General features: G+C 43.9%; 1 protein-coding gene across 1 annotated transcript in view; it reads right to left on the reverse strand.

The window, feature by feature from the left end:
* DNAH1 (dynein axonemal heavy chain 1) overlaps window positions 1–17,479 on the reverse strand; it is a 67,491-nt gene that overhangs the window by 31,153 nt on the left and 18,859 nt on the right. Inside the window, exons 18-37 of the mRNA XM_066558378.1 lie at window positions 16,818–17,016; window positions 14,792–15,045; window positions 13,683–13,895; window positions 12,817–12,981; window positions 11,999–12,120; window positions 11,330–11,435; window positions 10,047–10,226; window positions 8,980–9,120; window positions 8,207–8,370; window positions 7,709–7,822; window positions 6,908–7,096; window positions 5,806–5,911; window positions 4,618–4,731; window positions 4,142–4,291; window positions 3,267–3,353; window positions 2,974–3,160; window positions 2,769–2,860; window positions 2,129–2,283; window positions 374–551; window positions 69–263 (exon numbers count right to left, since the gene is read on the reverse strand). Of these exons, the coding sequence (XP_066414475.1) occupies window positions 69–263; window positions 374–551; window positions 2,129–2,283; window positions 2,769–2,860; window positions 2,974–3,160; window positions 3,267–3,353; window positions 4,142–4,291; window positions 4,618–4,731; window positions 5,806–5,911; window positions 6,908–7,096; window positions 7,709–7,822; window positions 8,207–8,370; window positions 8,980–9,120; window positions 10,047–10,226; window positions 11,330–11,435; window positions 11,999–12,120; window positions 12,817–12,981; window positions 13,683–13,895; window positions 14,792–15,045; window positions 16,818–17,016 (3,111 nt within the window). The remainder of the gene's footprint in view (window positions 1–68; window positions 264–373; window positions 552–2,128; window positions 2,284–2,768; window positions 2,861–2,973; window positions 3,161–3,266; window positions 3,354–4,141; window positions 4,292–4,617; window positions 4,732–5,805; window positions 5,912–6,907; window positions 7,097–7,708; window positions 7,823–8,206; window positions 8,371–8,979; window positions 9,121–10,046; window positions 10,227–11,329; window positions 11,436–11,998; window positions 12,121–12,816; window positions 12,982–13,682; window positions 13,896–14,791; window positions 15,046–16,817; window positions 17,017–17,479) is intronic.

Consider the following 17,479-nt stretch of genomic DNA (forward strand, 5'->3'; position numbering starts at 1 on the left):
CCTTGACGTGTCTGGGCTGGTTGATGATCAAGATGACATAGAAAGGCTGGAACAGAACAGAAGCTCACCTGGAGGAATCTCCTGAAGAGAGATGCCAGCTGGGGTGCGAAGCGTTGCATGATTTCTGGCACATTTTTCAGCCAGCATTCAATGAAAGGGTCCAGCCCCAAAATGCTGGGTTCCAGGTAAACCATACCACAGCGGGAGACTGTGGCAGGGGAAGCAACAGCCAAATCCTGGACTTCAAACATCATGGTCATGCCCTAGAAATTAGAAAAGAAAGGATAAGGACCTGCTCAGTTTTGATAAGTGTTTCAGTGCAGGGTGGAAAGAGTACAGACTACATGCAGCAAAAGTGGGAGGGATAAGTTACCTCTGTCATCTTGATGATTTCCCCTGAGCTGAGGCACAGCTTCTTATTGTCATCAAGTACTGTGTTCATGTTCTCAATCCACAAAGCATCCACTGGCCCATCAAACATGTACCACTTCTTGCTGGTGTCAGCGGCCACGGTTCCCCGACGCATGAGTGTGGAAAAGATCCCGTCTGTCCTGAAAGGCAGGAGGAAAGCAGGGCTTGGCCCCTTCTGGTTTTGCTGAAATAAATGGCTAAGTTCTCTCCACAAAAGGCAATCTTATCCTGCTTCATGTGTCTCTCTTATCCATGAGCTGCAGAAAGGTCCACCTCATTCTTTTTTTTACTGAGACACATCTCAGCCTGAGTGACACCACAAAACAACTTCTTTGTGCATCAGGATCTGGAATTTATGTCATGTAACTATAAGATGTCAAGCTTCCCTTTAACATCTCTGTCCTCAGTGAAGAGTAAAGAGGCCTTGCTAGGATCCAGTTCAGGTCACAGGCAGATCATCTGCTCTCTGGAGGTGCCTCTTTTCTCTTTTTCTCAAGGTTAAAAGGATAAACCCAGGCTAAAGAGCATGACCCTACCCTCTTTATAACTGAAGTTCCCCATCCTCAGCTGCCTGTGAACCTGGGTGGTGCTGGAGCTGGTGACCAGGAGAGCAGACACAAGGAATGCTGGCTGTTGACAGCAAGAATTTAATATGTACATGGAAACCTTGAGCACAGTTTCCATTCAGACCCTGGACTCGACTCTTGCTATTAAATAATTATTTGTTATTTTTATAGTACTAGTGAATTCCAGGGTATTGTTATTGAGATCAAGGGAAAACAGTCTGTTCTAAAGCTCAGCTGATTAAAGCAGATGGATTTGTCTGTAAATATATTTTACACAATTGCTGTATTTTTCTTTTTTGTCACATTGACATGCCCATGTAGTCACATCATAAATAAACTGTTGAGCTTAATTGGAGCTCCTATAAAATGTCCTTCAGTAAATATGTACCACATCCTAAGCTGGGAAGCTCTGGTCACAGAATCAGTAATGTTTAATGGCTTGCACTTTTCCTAGAGGTAGTTAGTTTTATATATGTTTAATTTCCCTCATTTTACAGAACACAGTCTTTAGTTTTGCCATGAGACAAGTGCTGGCTGACAGGGCCAAAGGGAGATTTACACTGCTTCTCACATCCTAGCTTATGGATAAAGTGAGCTGCAAAGTCAACCTCAGGTCACATACGGAAACACAAGCAGTAGGACCTGGCTATAAAGAGGGCAAGTGGGCTATTGGTTCTTGTTTCCAAACCATGTAAGCAAGCAGGAGACCTGGCAACAGGAATGAAATTTCTCTTTATGCCTCAAAGTCATTCCTCATCACTCAAGGATACCAGAGTATTTATACAGAACAATTCAAGTGCGCAGTACAGAGGTCACTTTTCTTCAGAAGCAAAGCAAGTGTTTTTAAGCTGCTGTATCTTAGGAGCAGGGGCATGTGCTCCAAAGCTATTGAATTATTGTTCTGCAGTTAATGCTGCGAGCTGAGCTGCAGGAACTGTCTGGGCATGTGCTGGCAGTCAGGCCAAGTGCACAATGAGGGATGTCAGCTTAAATCGCCGTGACTGGCTATTGTAGCTTGGTGGGGATAAGGACTTGATCGCTTCTGGTTTTATGCCACTACCCCAAACAGTTCTCAGCCTTGGAGAGAAGACGCTCAAGACCAGAAAAGTGTTTTCTGTCTGGAAGAAAGGAAAGAAGGTTTTGTACTTTACCATTCATGCGTTAGCAAGTTGAACTCTCCATAAAGCTGGCCCATTGTGATGGATTTGGGATTCACTACAAAGTAGCGGACTGCTTCGTAATTCCCACCACTGGCTGCAGGCTGACCTTTCAGTGATGTCATTGCAGCTGCCAGGACTTCATAACTCTGCAGAAGCAGGACAGCCAGAGACTTAACTGCCATGGCTCCAGAACAACAAAGCCACTTGCTTTCACAGCAACTGCATTCAAATGCAGTGAGAAAAGACACATAGGGAAGGGTAATATCATAGTACAGAGATGCCTGGCTGAAATAAAAGCACAGAAATTAAACACTCTATATGCAGTGGAGGAGGAAGTTAGATCTTCTGTGCAAGAGGCCTGAAGCACCTAGAGAGGTCAAGGTATGTCTCAGCCTTAGAAATGTGCAGCAGAACTAATGAGCCTCAGTCTAATCTCACAGCTCAAAGCTGTGAGTAATAGTAATATACCTCCCCATGGCCAAAAATTATTATTAACAGGCAGCATCCTTGTGCCCTGACTTCTATCTGAGAAAAGCTTTAAATGCCAGTATGGGTCTTCTGTGAAACTTAACCCAGTGCATCAATAGGTAGGTGATGGTTTGCTGGGGCCAGCACAGTGTCTCACCCATACCTTTGTTTTCCCAGAACCTGTTGGTCCCACCAGCATCAGGCCGTGACGAACTACGGTGGTCTCGTACAGCTGGATGCATTTAGTCACAAAACCTGTACAGGAAGATGATGCAGAGTGGGCCTGGGCACACATCTCTTTCCTAGGGCAGCATGCTGGACTAAAAGCCCAGGTCCAGAGGGAGCTTGTGGAGAGCCTTTCCCCTCACCATCAACATCCTTCAGATTTGCCTGGATGCAGGATTTGCGGATGGCTTCTTCCAGGATGCCATAATCAACAGGTGTTTCTTTGATATTAGGAAACAAATCTGAGACAATACCATTGAAGAGCTTGAGGTCATCCTGCAGGAATTTGGGTACGTTGGCATCCCTAATAGCTCGCAGGCAGATCAGCTCCTGCAAGGATTTGAGAATTCAGGACTTCAGAGATCTTTCCTCTTCCTATGAGGCTGCAGAAAAGGCCCCATAAGTCTATGGCACTGTGAAATACAAGCACGTTTACCTCATCCATATCAGGATTCTCTCTTTTGAGATTGCCAGCTGTTGAGATGACAGTCTTCACAGCTCTCATCCCAAAGTCATAGTGGTCCTGAAAAAGGCACAGAGGAAACAATATCATCAGATAGAGGAGCACCATCTTAAAAAGTAAACTTAGGCATGCACACAGAATGAAAAATCCTAGATGGAAGGAAAAGCAGGCAGGGCTGTTTAGCTCAACTGTCCTGCCACAGTAATCCTAAATAGGATTTAAGGTGAATCCAAGTCCAGCCACAGGAGCAGAAATAAGAGGAATGAGAGGGAGGGAGGGAAGGAGGCAGGCAGGCAGGCAGGCAGGCAGGCAGGCAGGCAGGCAGGCAGGAAGGAAGGAAGGAAGGAAAGAAAGAAAGAAAGAAAGAAAGAAAGAAAGAAAGAAAGAAAGAAAGAAAGAAAGAAAGAAAGAAAGAAAGAAAGAAAGAAAGAAAGAAAGAAAGAAAGAAAGAAAGAAAGAAAGAAAGAAAGAAAGAAAGAAAGAAAGAAAGAAAGAAAGAAAGAAAGAAAGAAAGAAAGAAAGAAAGAAAGAAAGAAAGAAAGAAAGAAAGAAAGAAAGAAAGAAAGAAAGAAAGAAAGAAAGAAAGAAAGAAAGAAAGAAAGAAAGAAAGAAAGAAAGAAGGAAGGAAGGAAGGAAGGAAGGAAGGAAGGAAGGAAGGAAGGAAGGAAGGAAGGAAGGAAGGAAGGAAGGAAGGAAGGAAGGAAGGAAGGAAGGAAGATGAAGAATGGGTGTAGTGACCTTTCTGAGATATGCTATAACAAGGCACCAAGAAAATCATCTGGATACTTCATGCCTAGGCAGAGAAAGTCTCACATTTATAAAACAGCCTTGGACATTAAGGCAATTACCTGGGAGCTGAGCTGTTCTGACAATAGTTTGAATGTTGTGGTGATCTTCTTTGCAAGGACTTTGGCTTCATTAAACCCAAAGGAATAGAGTGAGATCTCAGCAATCATGGAGTAATCTGGGACCATCATAGCCACAGGACGAAAGAGAGCCTGGAACATACAGATCCAACACAATGTTCAAAACACTGTAGTTTCTTGCTTTTTTCCCAGCAAACTGAAAAGGCTGAGTATCCATTCCAGACTGTTTAGAGGACACAAGATGAGTGTCCCTGGCAGCTGTCACTGCAGCATCCCTGCAGACTGCAATCTGAACAATGCCATTTCCTTACACATATGGTTCAAATCTCAAAGTGATCCTGGAGACTCTCCAAAAGCATCACACCCTAACTCTTGTCATGGACACATTGGTGAGTCCAGGTAGCACCAGCACCTTTATTGCCCCTTTTCTTTCTGTCTTTGCAGCCTGCCCTCCTTACCTTCAGGTTATCGGGCAGCTCAGTGCGCCCAGCGTACCCTGGGTTCATTGTGATGAAGACTGCACAGGATGGGACCAGTGGGATCTCTGTGCCTTCAAATATGAAGGTTTCCACCTGGAAAATTAAAAATATGATCATCCTCTAAGAACAGAGCCTGACCTGCAAAGTAAATAGTGTAGCAGAATCTTCCAAGAGGAGAACAATAGCTTTTAGTTGTTAAATTATAAAGCACAAACACACACAGCTGCCCACAACAGTAGTGACTCAATCTGGTCCCACTGCAGGAACCCAGTATTACCAGCAATATTTTTCCCTGTATAAAAGACTGGGCTTGTGGAAGATTTACTGATAGGTTAAATTTTCTTTTTTTCCTTTAAACTCTTGAACAGACTTCTATCCCTTCAGCTGTAAACAAACGTCTTCCCATTTATTTTGCACTAGAGATGAGACCTGAATTAATTCATGGCAAAGAGGGCAAAGAGAAACCTAAATCCTTTTTAAAGCTGTGCAGGTAGTAATTTCAGATGGGGGATAAAGTAATGCAGAAGAATTTACGGAGAGCAAGTTTCTAATTCCAAGCCAAAGTCAAGGAGATTCAGGTCTTAACCCTTCTGGGCCTCCAGAGAACAAAGCAGAGGCTGGCTGCTAGACTGGCTGACAGCTGAATCTCCACTAAAACCAACAGTTCACAACAATTCACTTTACAATGCAACTCTGTGTGCACCAATATGTGTTTTTCTGCACATACTGGGTTTTGTGAATCCACCAAAGCTTGGTTAACACATTTAGACAAATTTGGTGGTGAGCAACTCATGTCAGAACACTGACTGCCTTTATCACAGCTCCAATTTTGATCAGCTCAGTGGATCAGTATCAGAGTGTCTCCCACACCAAAGCCTGCTAGCACTACAGCTCAAGATGAGAGGTACTTCAGCCTGTGAGAGTGTGGGCAACTCTGGCAGCATAGACTACCGTGAAGTTAAAAATTCCCCTGAGGATGTTGACTGTAATGGACTGATGTGATGTGCCATAGTTAGGACATTGTTCAAACCACTCCTCAAGGATGTCTGCTAAGAGTTGCCCCTGAGAAGTGAAGCTTGAAGGTGTGTGCAGAGACAAGGACTTGCCTGAACTACCTCACGTGGAGATTTTTTTGTCTGCCTTTGCATCCACATATTCCTTACATACCCTCTGCTGCTGTGCTTTCTGGATGGTTGTAATCTGCTGGGCCACCACAGACAGCACCTCGATGTCGATGCGGTTGAACTCATCAAAGCAAGCCCAGGCACCAGAGCTGGGCAGGGAAGGGAGAATGAAGGGAGTCAGGAACACCACACAGGAGCAAACTTGCAGTCAAAAGTTCAGACAGAACTAGAAGTTATATATCTACATACTGGGTGGGCATAACAGAGACTGGAAGTGAACACAAAAGGGCTCTGATGTCCCCTGGCAAACAGTGACACAGCCACTGTGTCCTGGTTCAGGGGACACCCCAGCTGTGCATTTCAGGCCATGTGATTTGTTATCCAATCCTAGAGCCTGGGACAAATTCTCCATTACACATTTGAGCTTTAAAGAGGTGTCATGTTGAATTCCTGGTTGGTACCTGAGCTGTAAGTGCAGCAGATACAGTTTAGACAACACTTAAGTATATTTTTCAGGATTTGGAAAACTATATATAAAGCTGGAAGCATGCATATGAGGAAGGTGATCTTCCCACAAGGCATGGCTTAGGAAAGAAGTTAAATTACTTACAAAGAAAACATCTGAGAAAAGAATATCAGCTTTTGTTGGACTAACTAATTCAGATTCACCAGTGTGCAACAGACTAATTGGACCAGCTCTGTTTGAAATGTAGAGAAGAGAGAAGCCTCTCTGAGAGGATCCCTCAGGGCTTAGAGCAGTCTCTCTTGGCTGCTCAATTTTGAATACTCTCAGCAGATTCTCTTCTTCTTAAGATTAAGCAGCTTGTGGGCTGAATCTCAGTCCAACATGGATGATATTAAAATAAAGGCCAAAGCTGCAAACACTTGCACAGGTGGATTAGTGCATTGTGGATTAGTGCAAAGCATTTTAATTTTGCCTTAAATGAACAAGGATCTCTTTTTATCTCTTTTTTTTTAATAATTGGATCAACTGTTCCTCCTTTCTGGCTGGAACCTTGCTCATTCTGGAACTCAGTAACCCCCTTGCCAGGGCTTTTCTTGTTCTTTTGGGCTGCTATGAAAAATACCCACCAACTCCCAGTGTGCAGCATCCCTCAATAATGACACTCAGCATTTCACTGTACCTGGCTAGTCCCTTAAAAAACTTGCCCATTGCCATAAAGTCAAGTTGGTCAGAGCAGTTGAACACTACAGTTTGGATTGCCAGTGCTTTGCCCAGGTCTTTTGTTGTTTCTGTTTTGCCTGTTCCTGCTGGTCCTGCAGGTGCTCCTCCAAATTTCAGGTGCAGAGCTCCTGTAAGTGTCAGATAACACCTACAACAAAGAAGAGACCAGATGACGAAAAAAAGCATTTGTACTACTGATTTCAGCAAGGAGACATATGATCTATACAGCTGGAGACAAGGAGGAATCCATCATTCATTATTCTACAAAACTGCTTAGATATGCAGCATTCTGCAAAGGAGTTAGAGTTATGTGGCCTTGATTAGTATTCATGGGGGCCTGCATGGATAAATCCTTCTGCCACTGGCTACAAATTCATTCTGCAGAAAAAGGACAGTTACAAAAGGGTAAAACTATTATTTCTGCTGCATATTCTAGAGTACTAGCTGGTTTCTAGAAGAGGTCCTTTGATATCAGGTGGGCATTTTATATGAGAGCACTACATTAAGAATTAGCAGAGTGAAAGCAATCAGTCTGAGCACTGCCCACTCAGAATACAATAGCAACCAATGCCAGGGTTCTCCTGTGCACTTGTCTCAAGTAGTCCTTTACTGTACAAATGGATTCTATTTACATACATTAAGATGTGGGACCTGAATGGTCAGATCCTTGGTTTAATCCTCTTCATCCAGAACAAAAAAAAAAAAAAAAAAAGAAAAGAGAAAAAAAGTGCATTTGTTACCCAGAAAACAATGTCTTTACCTGTCAGTGAGAGGTGTGATAACCAGACGGCCAGTGTTGCCCAGATACTCATAGCCATAGATAAACTCAGCATTGACTGCTCTGATGTACAGGTCTCCCCTTGTCCAGTAGTATCTAATGGTGAGTGAACATGGCATCAGAAAGATAAACACTGCCTGGCAGACAAAGCAGCAGCTCACGAGATTACAGCCTGCAGGTTTGGAGACCTGATTGTCATGGGATTTCCCTCTCGAGAGCAGAAAGGATAAAGTAGCACAACAGGGTGGACAGGAGTTCTCACAGGACCTGGGATCAAGCATTGCACCCCTTGGGCAGGAGCACAGCCTTTCACAGTGAAACATCATGGTATGGGTTAGTTCCTATTGTCAAAGAGGATGCCATTAAAGCTAGATCTGTCTCATACTCCTGTTTCCATTTGCCATGGACACAGCTGATGGGTAAGAAGAATGGAGACTGGCCAGGGAAGCCAGGTGAGGTTCAACAGCTGTGCTCTCTAACCTGAGCTGGGAGATCCACTCAAAATCATTCATGCTCGTAATATTCTCCTCAACAAGCTTTGCTGCAACATCCTTGGCATGCACCTCGATGACAATGAGAGCTGACAGCACTGCTCTCTGCATCTTGGACAGCTTCCCACGGACCAGGGCCACCAAATCTCCCAGCTGGGAACAAAAGGAAAGTACCCTGAAGCAATGCACTCTGTACCAGCACAATGCAATCAAACTCAGGGCATGCTGAGCCTCAGATCATATGCTATGCTCAGGCAACTTCTGCCTCTTTTCAGAAGTACAAATGGCTGCTCAGAAAGCAAATACTACTCAGGGCTGGCTCAGAGCTGAGTTTTACATACACTATTACCATGTTCAGGTGAAAAGAACGAGTTAGAGCCACTATGAAGTCCAGAGCTAATAAGTCTCAGGTATTAGGTGTGATTAGATGCACAGAACTGATATGAAGGATGCAGTTTCCTCCACTGTCCATCACTTCAGTTCTTTGCGTTTTGCTTCTTGGGTAACCCTGGAGAAGTTATCTTTCACCTTGTCATAGTGTTCAGGTGGTGATCATATTATCAGTCCTGTATTTTATTATGACAAATACCCTAATAATTAAGAAGAAAACCTGTTTTATCACTTGTTTTGAACAGTGCTATGCAAAACTGTGCATCTGTTTCCCCACCAGTATTGTCCTGGCTGTATTTATAACTTGTCTGAGGTCTGATGACTGAAAAGTCTCCATCTGGCAAAATCTCACCCTTACATTCATTTTCATACCTGAGCACTCAGCTGTGGGTAAAGCCTGCTGGATAAATCTCCAGCCTCCAGAGCTTCAGACACTTCCTTTGTCCAGAAAATCTGGCAGCCAGCAATGACCACTTGGCCAGGCCATTCCAAAACCCATGAAGTACGTGGAGTCTTAAAACAGAAAAAAGAATAGGTGTGAGAAAGGAGGAAAAAAGGTGCTAAGACTATTTATTTATTTATTTATTTATTTATTTATTTATATGTCCTCTTGCTCTGAGAGGCATGCTTAACAAATCAGCACTGAATTCTTGTGTAAGAGGCTTTCCTTTTCTTTCTCTTCCACTTTCTGTGAAGAAATCACCTTCAGGCACCGGGTACTTCTCTCCACTATGCCACTTGCAGTAACCAGTTACAAGTAGCCATTAGCAGGTGAAGAGCAGGAATCTGTGAAACCCAAAAGAATGTTTCCCCTCCCCTGGCCTTTTCTAACTTTTCTACTTTCAAATTTTCAGTCTGAATAAGAAAGAGTAACAAAAACATCTGAGGCCTCTTTATTTTTCAGCCTTTCTGAAAAATAGATTAGAAATAGATTACCTAGATTAAAAATTTCAATTTTACACCAGCATAGCTTTTATACAGAAACCAGAGCCGTGATGCATCCCCTATGCACTGACTGAAACCAACAGCTCATGTGCCTTGATTACTTTTACCAGCCCCTAGCACAATGTGTGAGACACGAGAGCTGAAGCAGAAGATCCTTACAAAGAGGAAATAGTCTGGAGAGATGAATAGATATGGATTCATACAGGGTTGTTCCATGCTGTAGGGATCCTGTGAGGGAGTGTGCAGGGTTTGCATTCTGCTGGGCCATTAGCGTTTTGCCCAGCTGCTCATTCTGCACTTACAGGAACACAACTGTATTAAAGGCCGTGTTTTGAAAGTGGAATAGAATAGAATAGAATAGAATAGAATAGAATAGAATAGAATAGAATAGAATAGATCAGATCCCAAGTTCATCAGCCCCACCTCTGGCGACCTCCACGGCAAGCCTGGAACCAACACATCAGAGACCTGGCAGTCTGTGATAAAACCCTTACCTCTGGATAAACACCAATTGATTTTTCTATGTTGTCCCGAACACTGGCCCTCATGGATTTCTCCACTTCCACCAGCCAGTCCTCCACATTCTCAGTGGGAGTGATGGCGGAAAACAGCTTCACCTCTTCTCCTTCACCAGAGTACATGTGTGTGATCTGTAGGTCTTCCTGGAATTTCAGCTAATGGAAGAAGCACAACAGGAGATATGAGTGAAGGATTTCTTTTCTATCCCTGCCTTCCTGCCCCTGGGGGACAGCCAGCCTACACCAGTGTTTGCTCATTATAAACCTGGTGCCAAACTTGGTTGCCAGTAGTGATAATAAAGTGTGAGACAGACGTGCAAAATGACCTCTCCAAATAATGGAAAACAATTGTATGAAAACAAGAGATTCACATTGCTGGTGTGACTTGAGTGAAGCAAATCAAATTATAGGTAGGATGAACATTTCTTATTGCCTATCTAGGATTCAGACCCTTGACTCCTGCTCAATTCTGTAGATTCAAATAATTTCCCTTGATGTCACAGTGCCTGGTTTTAAGAGTAAAATTTTAACAGCTTCTCCGGTGCCCCAGCATATCACTGAAAGTCCCCTTATTTATTCCAATGGCTTTGCACCATGTTTCCAGTTCAATTTCCTTTCTATTTTTCCAAACTAATGACTAGGAGATTGGTTTTACTGTCTGAGTATTGTGGTGGTTCGAGCTGTGACTAGCTATGGAGTCTGAAGTCTATTAGGAATAACAAAGAGGAAAAATAGCCAGGTTAACTCCAGCTCCTAAGTAGGGATGAAGGCAGAAACTTAATTCAGCTCAGGCTTGTTCAGTTCTTGTCCCTTCTGGGGCTGTCAGCAGGAGTGGGATTCAATCCTAACAAGGTGCCTGTGAGCAGAAAGCTAAGTCAGAGCTATTTCTCCTGGCCTTCATGGTGAGATGGACACACATCTCCAGAGGGAAAGTCCTCCCCTCCTAGGATGGCTATGTAAGTGAATTTCTCTAAGTCACCCTTTGCAGATTCCTATTTCCCCCCATTGTCTGAAGGACAACCAAGGGTACCCAGTTCATGGGCAGATGCCTGGTTTTGAAATGTCTAAAGTGAGGTTGCTGGAATCCCACTTCAGGACAGGCAGCACCTTCCAATGCCTTTGTAAAGGTACAAGTTCCCAGGAGACACATTTCCATAGAGCAGAATGTGAACATTCCTCCAGACCTCAGAACACCTCCAACTCCCACGACACAGCTTCCCAAAGGTGGGCCAAGCCACTCGTGTGCTGGCTGTGCCTACCCGTGCAATGTTCTCAAAGCATTTGTGCAGGTGAGGTTGTACAGCAGTGGGGTCTTTGGTCTGGGACAGGATTTCCAGCAGCTCATCATCTGAAAGGAAGTAGAACCTACAAACACAGAGAAAAGTATGAGGAGAGGCTCTGTTTACTGCAGCAGCAAGAGCTAAGTGCTGGCATGATGGGGAGCAAGCCTTTGCTAAAGACACTGCTGCTGACTGCTCACTGATCTCTTTGTATTTGTGTAGATGAGCAGCCACCATCCAGCCCTCTCCCTTTCTGTAGAGACAGACTCCTGCCTCTGCAGAAGTCAGTCATTTCCTAGCAAAGAGGGTTTACATGAGTATCAAAGAATAGAAGTCTTCCTTCAGGGAATAAGAGACAAAGTTACTTGGAGATTTTCATTTTACCCCACCCTTTCTACGTAAATCCTGAGGCACAGATATGCAACAATGCTACCAGACTGCCCTAAACTCACCACATTTGTGTGTGCCTGTTTTCTCCCCATGAGATGGCAGCATTGAAAGGCACAGCTTTGCTTATGTTTGCAGGCCATGCATAAATCCTAAGCTTAGGTGGTTTTGCTTTCTTGGCAGAATGAACTGCACTGGGCCTCTCCTTTCATATTTTCTGAAAGAGGGAGTGCAATCTAGCCCAGTGAAATTCGGGGTTACCTGGGAAAAGCGGCTCTCTTTGTCTCCAGATATTCACTCAGCCCTTTCTGCACAAGTTCAAGTAGTTGGTTACAATTTTGCAGCTTCTTCAGTAGCTCTAGATGAGGGCACAAAGAAATCACCTACAACAGAATGTGTAACAGAGGAAGCATCAGTATTCTGAGCATGTGAGAGATAAGGCAATGGAGATAATTGGGTTGCCCAGTGATGTTACTGATGGGATTTAAATGACTCATTCACAGGAATTCTCAGGGATCTGGAGAGGTGTAAGCTTTGTGGGTAAGAAGGGTAAACAGCCCTTATGGAGACAAGCATTTCTGGCTTCCCCTAAATACCAACATTTGTAATATGGAATACAAGCAGTGAAGGAGTCCTGGGAAGTGGAGACTGGAGAATAGAAGAGAGCAGAGCACTGCCACCAGGACACAAAAATAGGCAAAAACAATGGTTCTAAAAAACATAGAGAATAAGTCTTGAGGAGGAATTGAAGGAGTTACCTTATGGATTACAACCACTGCAGGTCACAAGAGTCATTAAGAGGCAGGGATTCTGTGTGTTGAGAAGGAGGAAACTGCTGGGGTGGAGACTTTGGTGGAAGGCACTACAGAGAATGGATCTGTCCATTCAGACACCAGAAAAAAAGGCCAAGTTCCAAGAGAAGAGACCCAGCACAAGGCCCTGGGCAAGGCTACACAGTTAACACAGTGCTGCTCGTGTCCACACCATTATGAAAACAATGACTCAAAGACACAGTGCTTGTGTGAGCACAGCTCCAAGGTGTTTGAGATACCTGCACTGGCTTTCATCAAGGCACATACCTCAGGGTTTGCATTAGCCTTCTTCATGACTTCCCTCCAATCCTTATCCACCATGTTGTAGCGCTGGCTTTCCAGTGGGAGCTGTCTTTTGATGTCCTCTGAGCTAAAGATTGGCTCCAAGTAGAGCCAAGAGCGCTGACAGTTCAGCCACTCCTCTAGGACATCCTAGTGGGAAGCAAGAAAAGCATATCAGGACACCATGCTATGAATCTGTTCAACAAAACCATTCAAACTGTGCACTGGAACATGTTTAAAAAAAAAAAAACCAAGAAAGAAAGAAAGAAAAAAAGGTGATGCAGCACTTACACCTTCCATATTTCTAAAATCTACCTACAGGGTCAGGAGGTGGAATTTCCTTTCCAAATAATTAACAACTTCCTAGCACTCCCCTTTCCAAAAGTTTTGGAACTTTTCTCCTGCAGCACTGCTATTTTGCTGTCAGAGTCCTGCTGGGTGCTCCTGGTTTGATGAGCAAGTGCTGGCACAGTCTGGCAGATCCTGCTTAAACAGCAGTCTCCCATGTGCTTTCCTACACTGAGATGTGGATGATGAGAATGGATTTCACAGGGTCTGTAAGAATCTCTAAGGTCCACTTAATACAGTATGATTAGAGAGACCAGTAACACTACTCACAGCAATAGGCAAGATCTGGCCCCACCAAAACATGTTGCAATAGGCAGCAAAAGGGCTGCATTACTTTCCTAGAGTCAGAGGGCTTTCACAGGCCTTATTCTTCCCTAAAGACTGATACTCTCTTGATAACTGCCCTCCCAGTTCCCAGCAGCAACTGCACAGTGTCCATGTCCAACCATGGCAGCACAGCCCAGCTGCCTGCCTCCCACACATGTGTGGGTAAAAACCAGTACCTGTGTTATCTTCAGCTTAGTTTCCCACAAGTTCATCCTCTCCTCAAAAGGTTTCTTGAAGGGTGAGAAAGACATGCTCTGAACCAGGACAATATGATCATCTAGGAGCTGAGAAATGTCGTCAGTGCTTTTCAGTATATAGGTTTTGGTGTTTTTGTAAAGCACCACACTGAATGAAACAGATTTCCATTCAGCCTCTATCTTGTTGAGTGCCTGGAACAGAGGGACAAGCACTTTAATTTTCAGATACAACTTCTGCAAATGGTTATCCCAGCTTCCACAACCCTCTTAATGCCACTCTCTAGAAAATGACAGATTTTCGCTCCTGGAATCCACTGGAAACTGCAACTCTGTATTTTATGCATGACACAATCAGCAACAGCACATTTCCTCTGCATTGCCCATAGGTTCAACACGTCGACACCAGTGCTGAAACAAACGCCTTGAGGGGAAAAAATGGCAATTTCACCTCCAGGTCTGTTTATGCTCTAGATGCACAGAGGCTGCCAGTAAAGGGCTTATTAATGACTATGATTAATGACAGCTTTGACAAAAGGGGAACTATCCATTGGGAGCTTGCCTGAGATTTCGGAGAACAAGAGCTGCCAGAAGGTCAAGACCATCTTAGATCACATCTGAACTGATGAACTGAAGCTGAAAGACTATTTAATCTATGAATCTCCAGAGCTAGAAAGGTTTCCCTGCACGTTTACTGGTTTAAAGGATTTGCCATCTCTGTTTCCAGTCACAGCTAATCCTTCTGACATAACATTTGAATGGCAGAGTGCAGACAATCAATTTATTCTAACTTAACCAGTTACTAATCCCACATTGATGAGTGAAACCCTAGCAGTGGATCAACAAAACCATAAGGCAGTGCTGTTAATGCCACAACTGAAATTCTGCACAAGACAGAATAAGCTCTTCTACTGAGTGGAAGTTGTGTGGTCATCACTCCCTTCTGTAAGGACAGCAACCTTTTTACTTGTGCTGCAGAATGTGTCTAACACTCTGGGACACTCAGGAACATCACCCAGGGCAATGACTGTGTGCTCAGCAATAACCCATTTAAGAAGCAAGCAGAGACACAACAAGTCCTCTCTTCTCACATTTTCGATGGCGTATTCCTTGCTGGCTGTCTCAGCCACTTTGAGAACAGTCTCCATGTGGTCCTGCAGGTTCAGCTCCAAGCAACGACCAAATGTCATGCTGGGCTCCAGCTCCACGTCGGCCTTGACCTGGCTGGACAGCATCTCCCAGTGCCGGCTCCTCATGCCGGGGTTGCGCAGCCCCTGGATTAAGGGCACGTACTGCTTGAAATCGTCCATCTTGTCTCGAAACTCCTTGGCCACACTCTGGCAGTCTTTCAGGGAAAGAATCAGAACAACAGGGAGAAAATCAGCAACAACAGCTTGTGAGGAAGTTGCCTTAAGGAACTCCTAGAAGCTGTCTAAAGCCTGATGTGCATGTAGTCACATGGTACAGGTAAGCAGCAGGTGAGAGCACTGGAAAATGCAGGTTGAAGTAAGGAGGATAGGAAGGCTCCCTCTACATGGCCACTAAGCCAGGATTCAAGCCTTCTCCCAAGAACCAGATGTGCCTATTACCAAAAGCCTGTTAAAGGCAAGCCCATGCTAAGCTGAAGTGTGCCTTAGGATAGAGCTCACCAGAAGAAGAGAGGCAGACAGATTTAACTCCTTGATATGGACTGAAGCATGATCATCTACCAGCAGATATTTTGGAAGTTACAGTCATCATTTCAAGACATTCACTTCTTAACAAACCTGCATTTTAAGTTATCTCACAGCACAGCTGAGGTCACCCTAAATAGAAGATGGACACTGAGAAGATAAAAGCAGGCTGGGATCCCAGCCTGAAAATGAAAAGTGTGCAGAACAGGCCCTGCCAGCCTATGGACATGCTAGAGACAAAGGTACTTCTGCCTCATAGGAAGGACAAAGTGAGGGAAAAGGCTTTTCTCTCTGGGGGCATCCTAGAAAGCCTCTGCACTGTTCACATCATGCCTTTTTGGTTGGTGCTACTGTGAATAAAACAATGGGTAGGTAAAGAACATCAGACTTGCTTCCCTTCCAAAATCTGGCTAAAGCATGTGCCTCCTTTTATTGCACCCTGCATGGTTGCACTGTGTGCTCACAGCAAAGATGTGATCACCTCGTGCTCCCTGCTGGGGATATGCAAAGGACAGAATAAATATCCAGGTACCAGAGAATATTGCAATGAGCATAAGCAGGTATTCTTAGTATTTCTGTTTATCATAATGATTCATAGTTACTCATGCATCCACTCATCACCTCCTCCATTGGGGCTGATTCATGGCATTGTTTAAGAGCAAGTTCAAGTTAAAAAGGATGAATCAAAAATCACCCACAGCAAAATATATTTCAATCTAAGCCATCTGGCAGGAGATTTTAGAATTAGCTCTAAAGAATGACCAACACATCTCTGAGAACCAGGGAATGGCAAGTTAAGCTACAACTGAAGTCCCAATTTCAGCTTTATTAGGAGAAATGGTCAGAAGACCTTAGTGTGAATTGCAAGGGCTGAGTGCAATCATCTCAACTTCATACACATTCAGGCAAGAAGGAAAATTGTTATTATATTGCAGAGATCATTTCCAGGTTTTGCAATTTGATTTTATTCATAACAAAATCAAGACCTCTTCTGGCTTTCCATTAAATGCATTGGCCAATAAAGAAAATAAGATTGGCCAAGAAAACAGCACCTGCAAGACCCAGATTCAAGTTCCCTTGCTGCCTGACTCTGCATGAAGGCTTAAACCCACACGTCTAGCCAGTGGGCTATATAGTAACTCTCTGTGACTAGCCTGGATTATTGCACTTTATATATATATATACATATTTATATATATATATACTTAGTAAATACTAACTGCAACATCAGAGGGTGGCTGGTACTTAAAGCCTGTAACTAGTATCTAGATGTGAATCATCATAGTTTCAGGAAAAAAAGTGGGAAATAACTTTGTTAGCATTTCCCAGCTGTCTCAAATACACATGTGACTTCCTGATAATCCCTACTTAGAGCACTCTGTGACATGCTTCACATCAAAATGCTGATATGCACCACCTTCCTTTCCCCAGACTGTGCATCTACCTGGTGAATCCTTGAACTGCTTCACACATCTCTGCATGGTCTTAACAGAGTCATTGACATTCTTTTCTAACTCCTCTGCCTCAATTTTAAGGAGAGAATCATTCATCCAGCTCACATTCCACTTTATCCAGTCTGACACTGTAGTCCAGAGATCGTAGTATGGCTGGAAGTCCTTAAGCATCTTGTTCAGCCCACTGTACTTTAGAAAGAAATTAAAAACAACGTAAACAACAAGTGTATTCACCTCCAAACAACAGCTTACATGTCAAAAGGACAAAAAAAAAACCCACCTCTTTTTTGAATCTGAAGCCAGCAATGAGAAAACATGTATGCCAAGAGGACATATCAGACTACTTTCTCCTGGGCCAATATGTATTCCAAGGGAAAGCAACCAGCAGAGCTGGGCTTGACACATTCAGGACAATGTATATCCAGTGGAGCTGTGCCTGCACCATGTGTGTGGCATGGAAAGCACTCTTTCCACTTGCCTGTACAAAGCTCTCCTGAGGAGATTTTGATGGACAGGCCACACACCATCAGTGAAAGCACACACCATTATCATATTAAAACTTGGCTCCTTACAGGGAAGGAGAAGTAACCAGAGACTGAAGGGTAGGAAAGGATCATCATCATGTGAACTCCACTTCTGGTCTGCAGCCAGA

Source organism: Molothrus aeneus, chromosome 12, assembly GCF_037042795.1.
Source record: "Molothrus aeneus isolate 106 chromosome 12, BPBGC_Maene_1.0, whole genome shotgun sequence".
NCBI classification, from domain to species: domain Eukaryota; kingdom Metazoa; phylum Chordata; class Aves; order Passeriformes; family Icteridae; genus Molothrus; species Molothrus aeneus.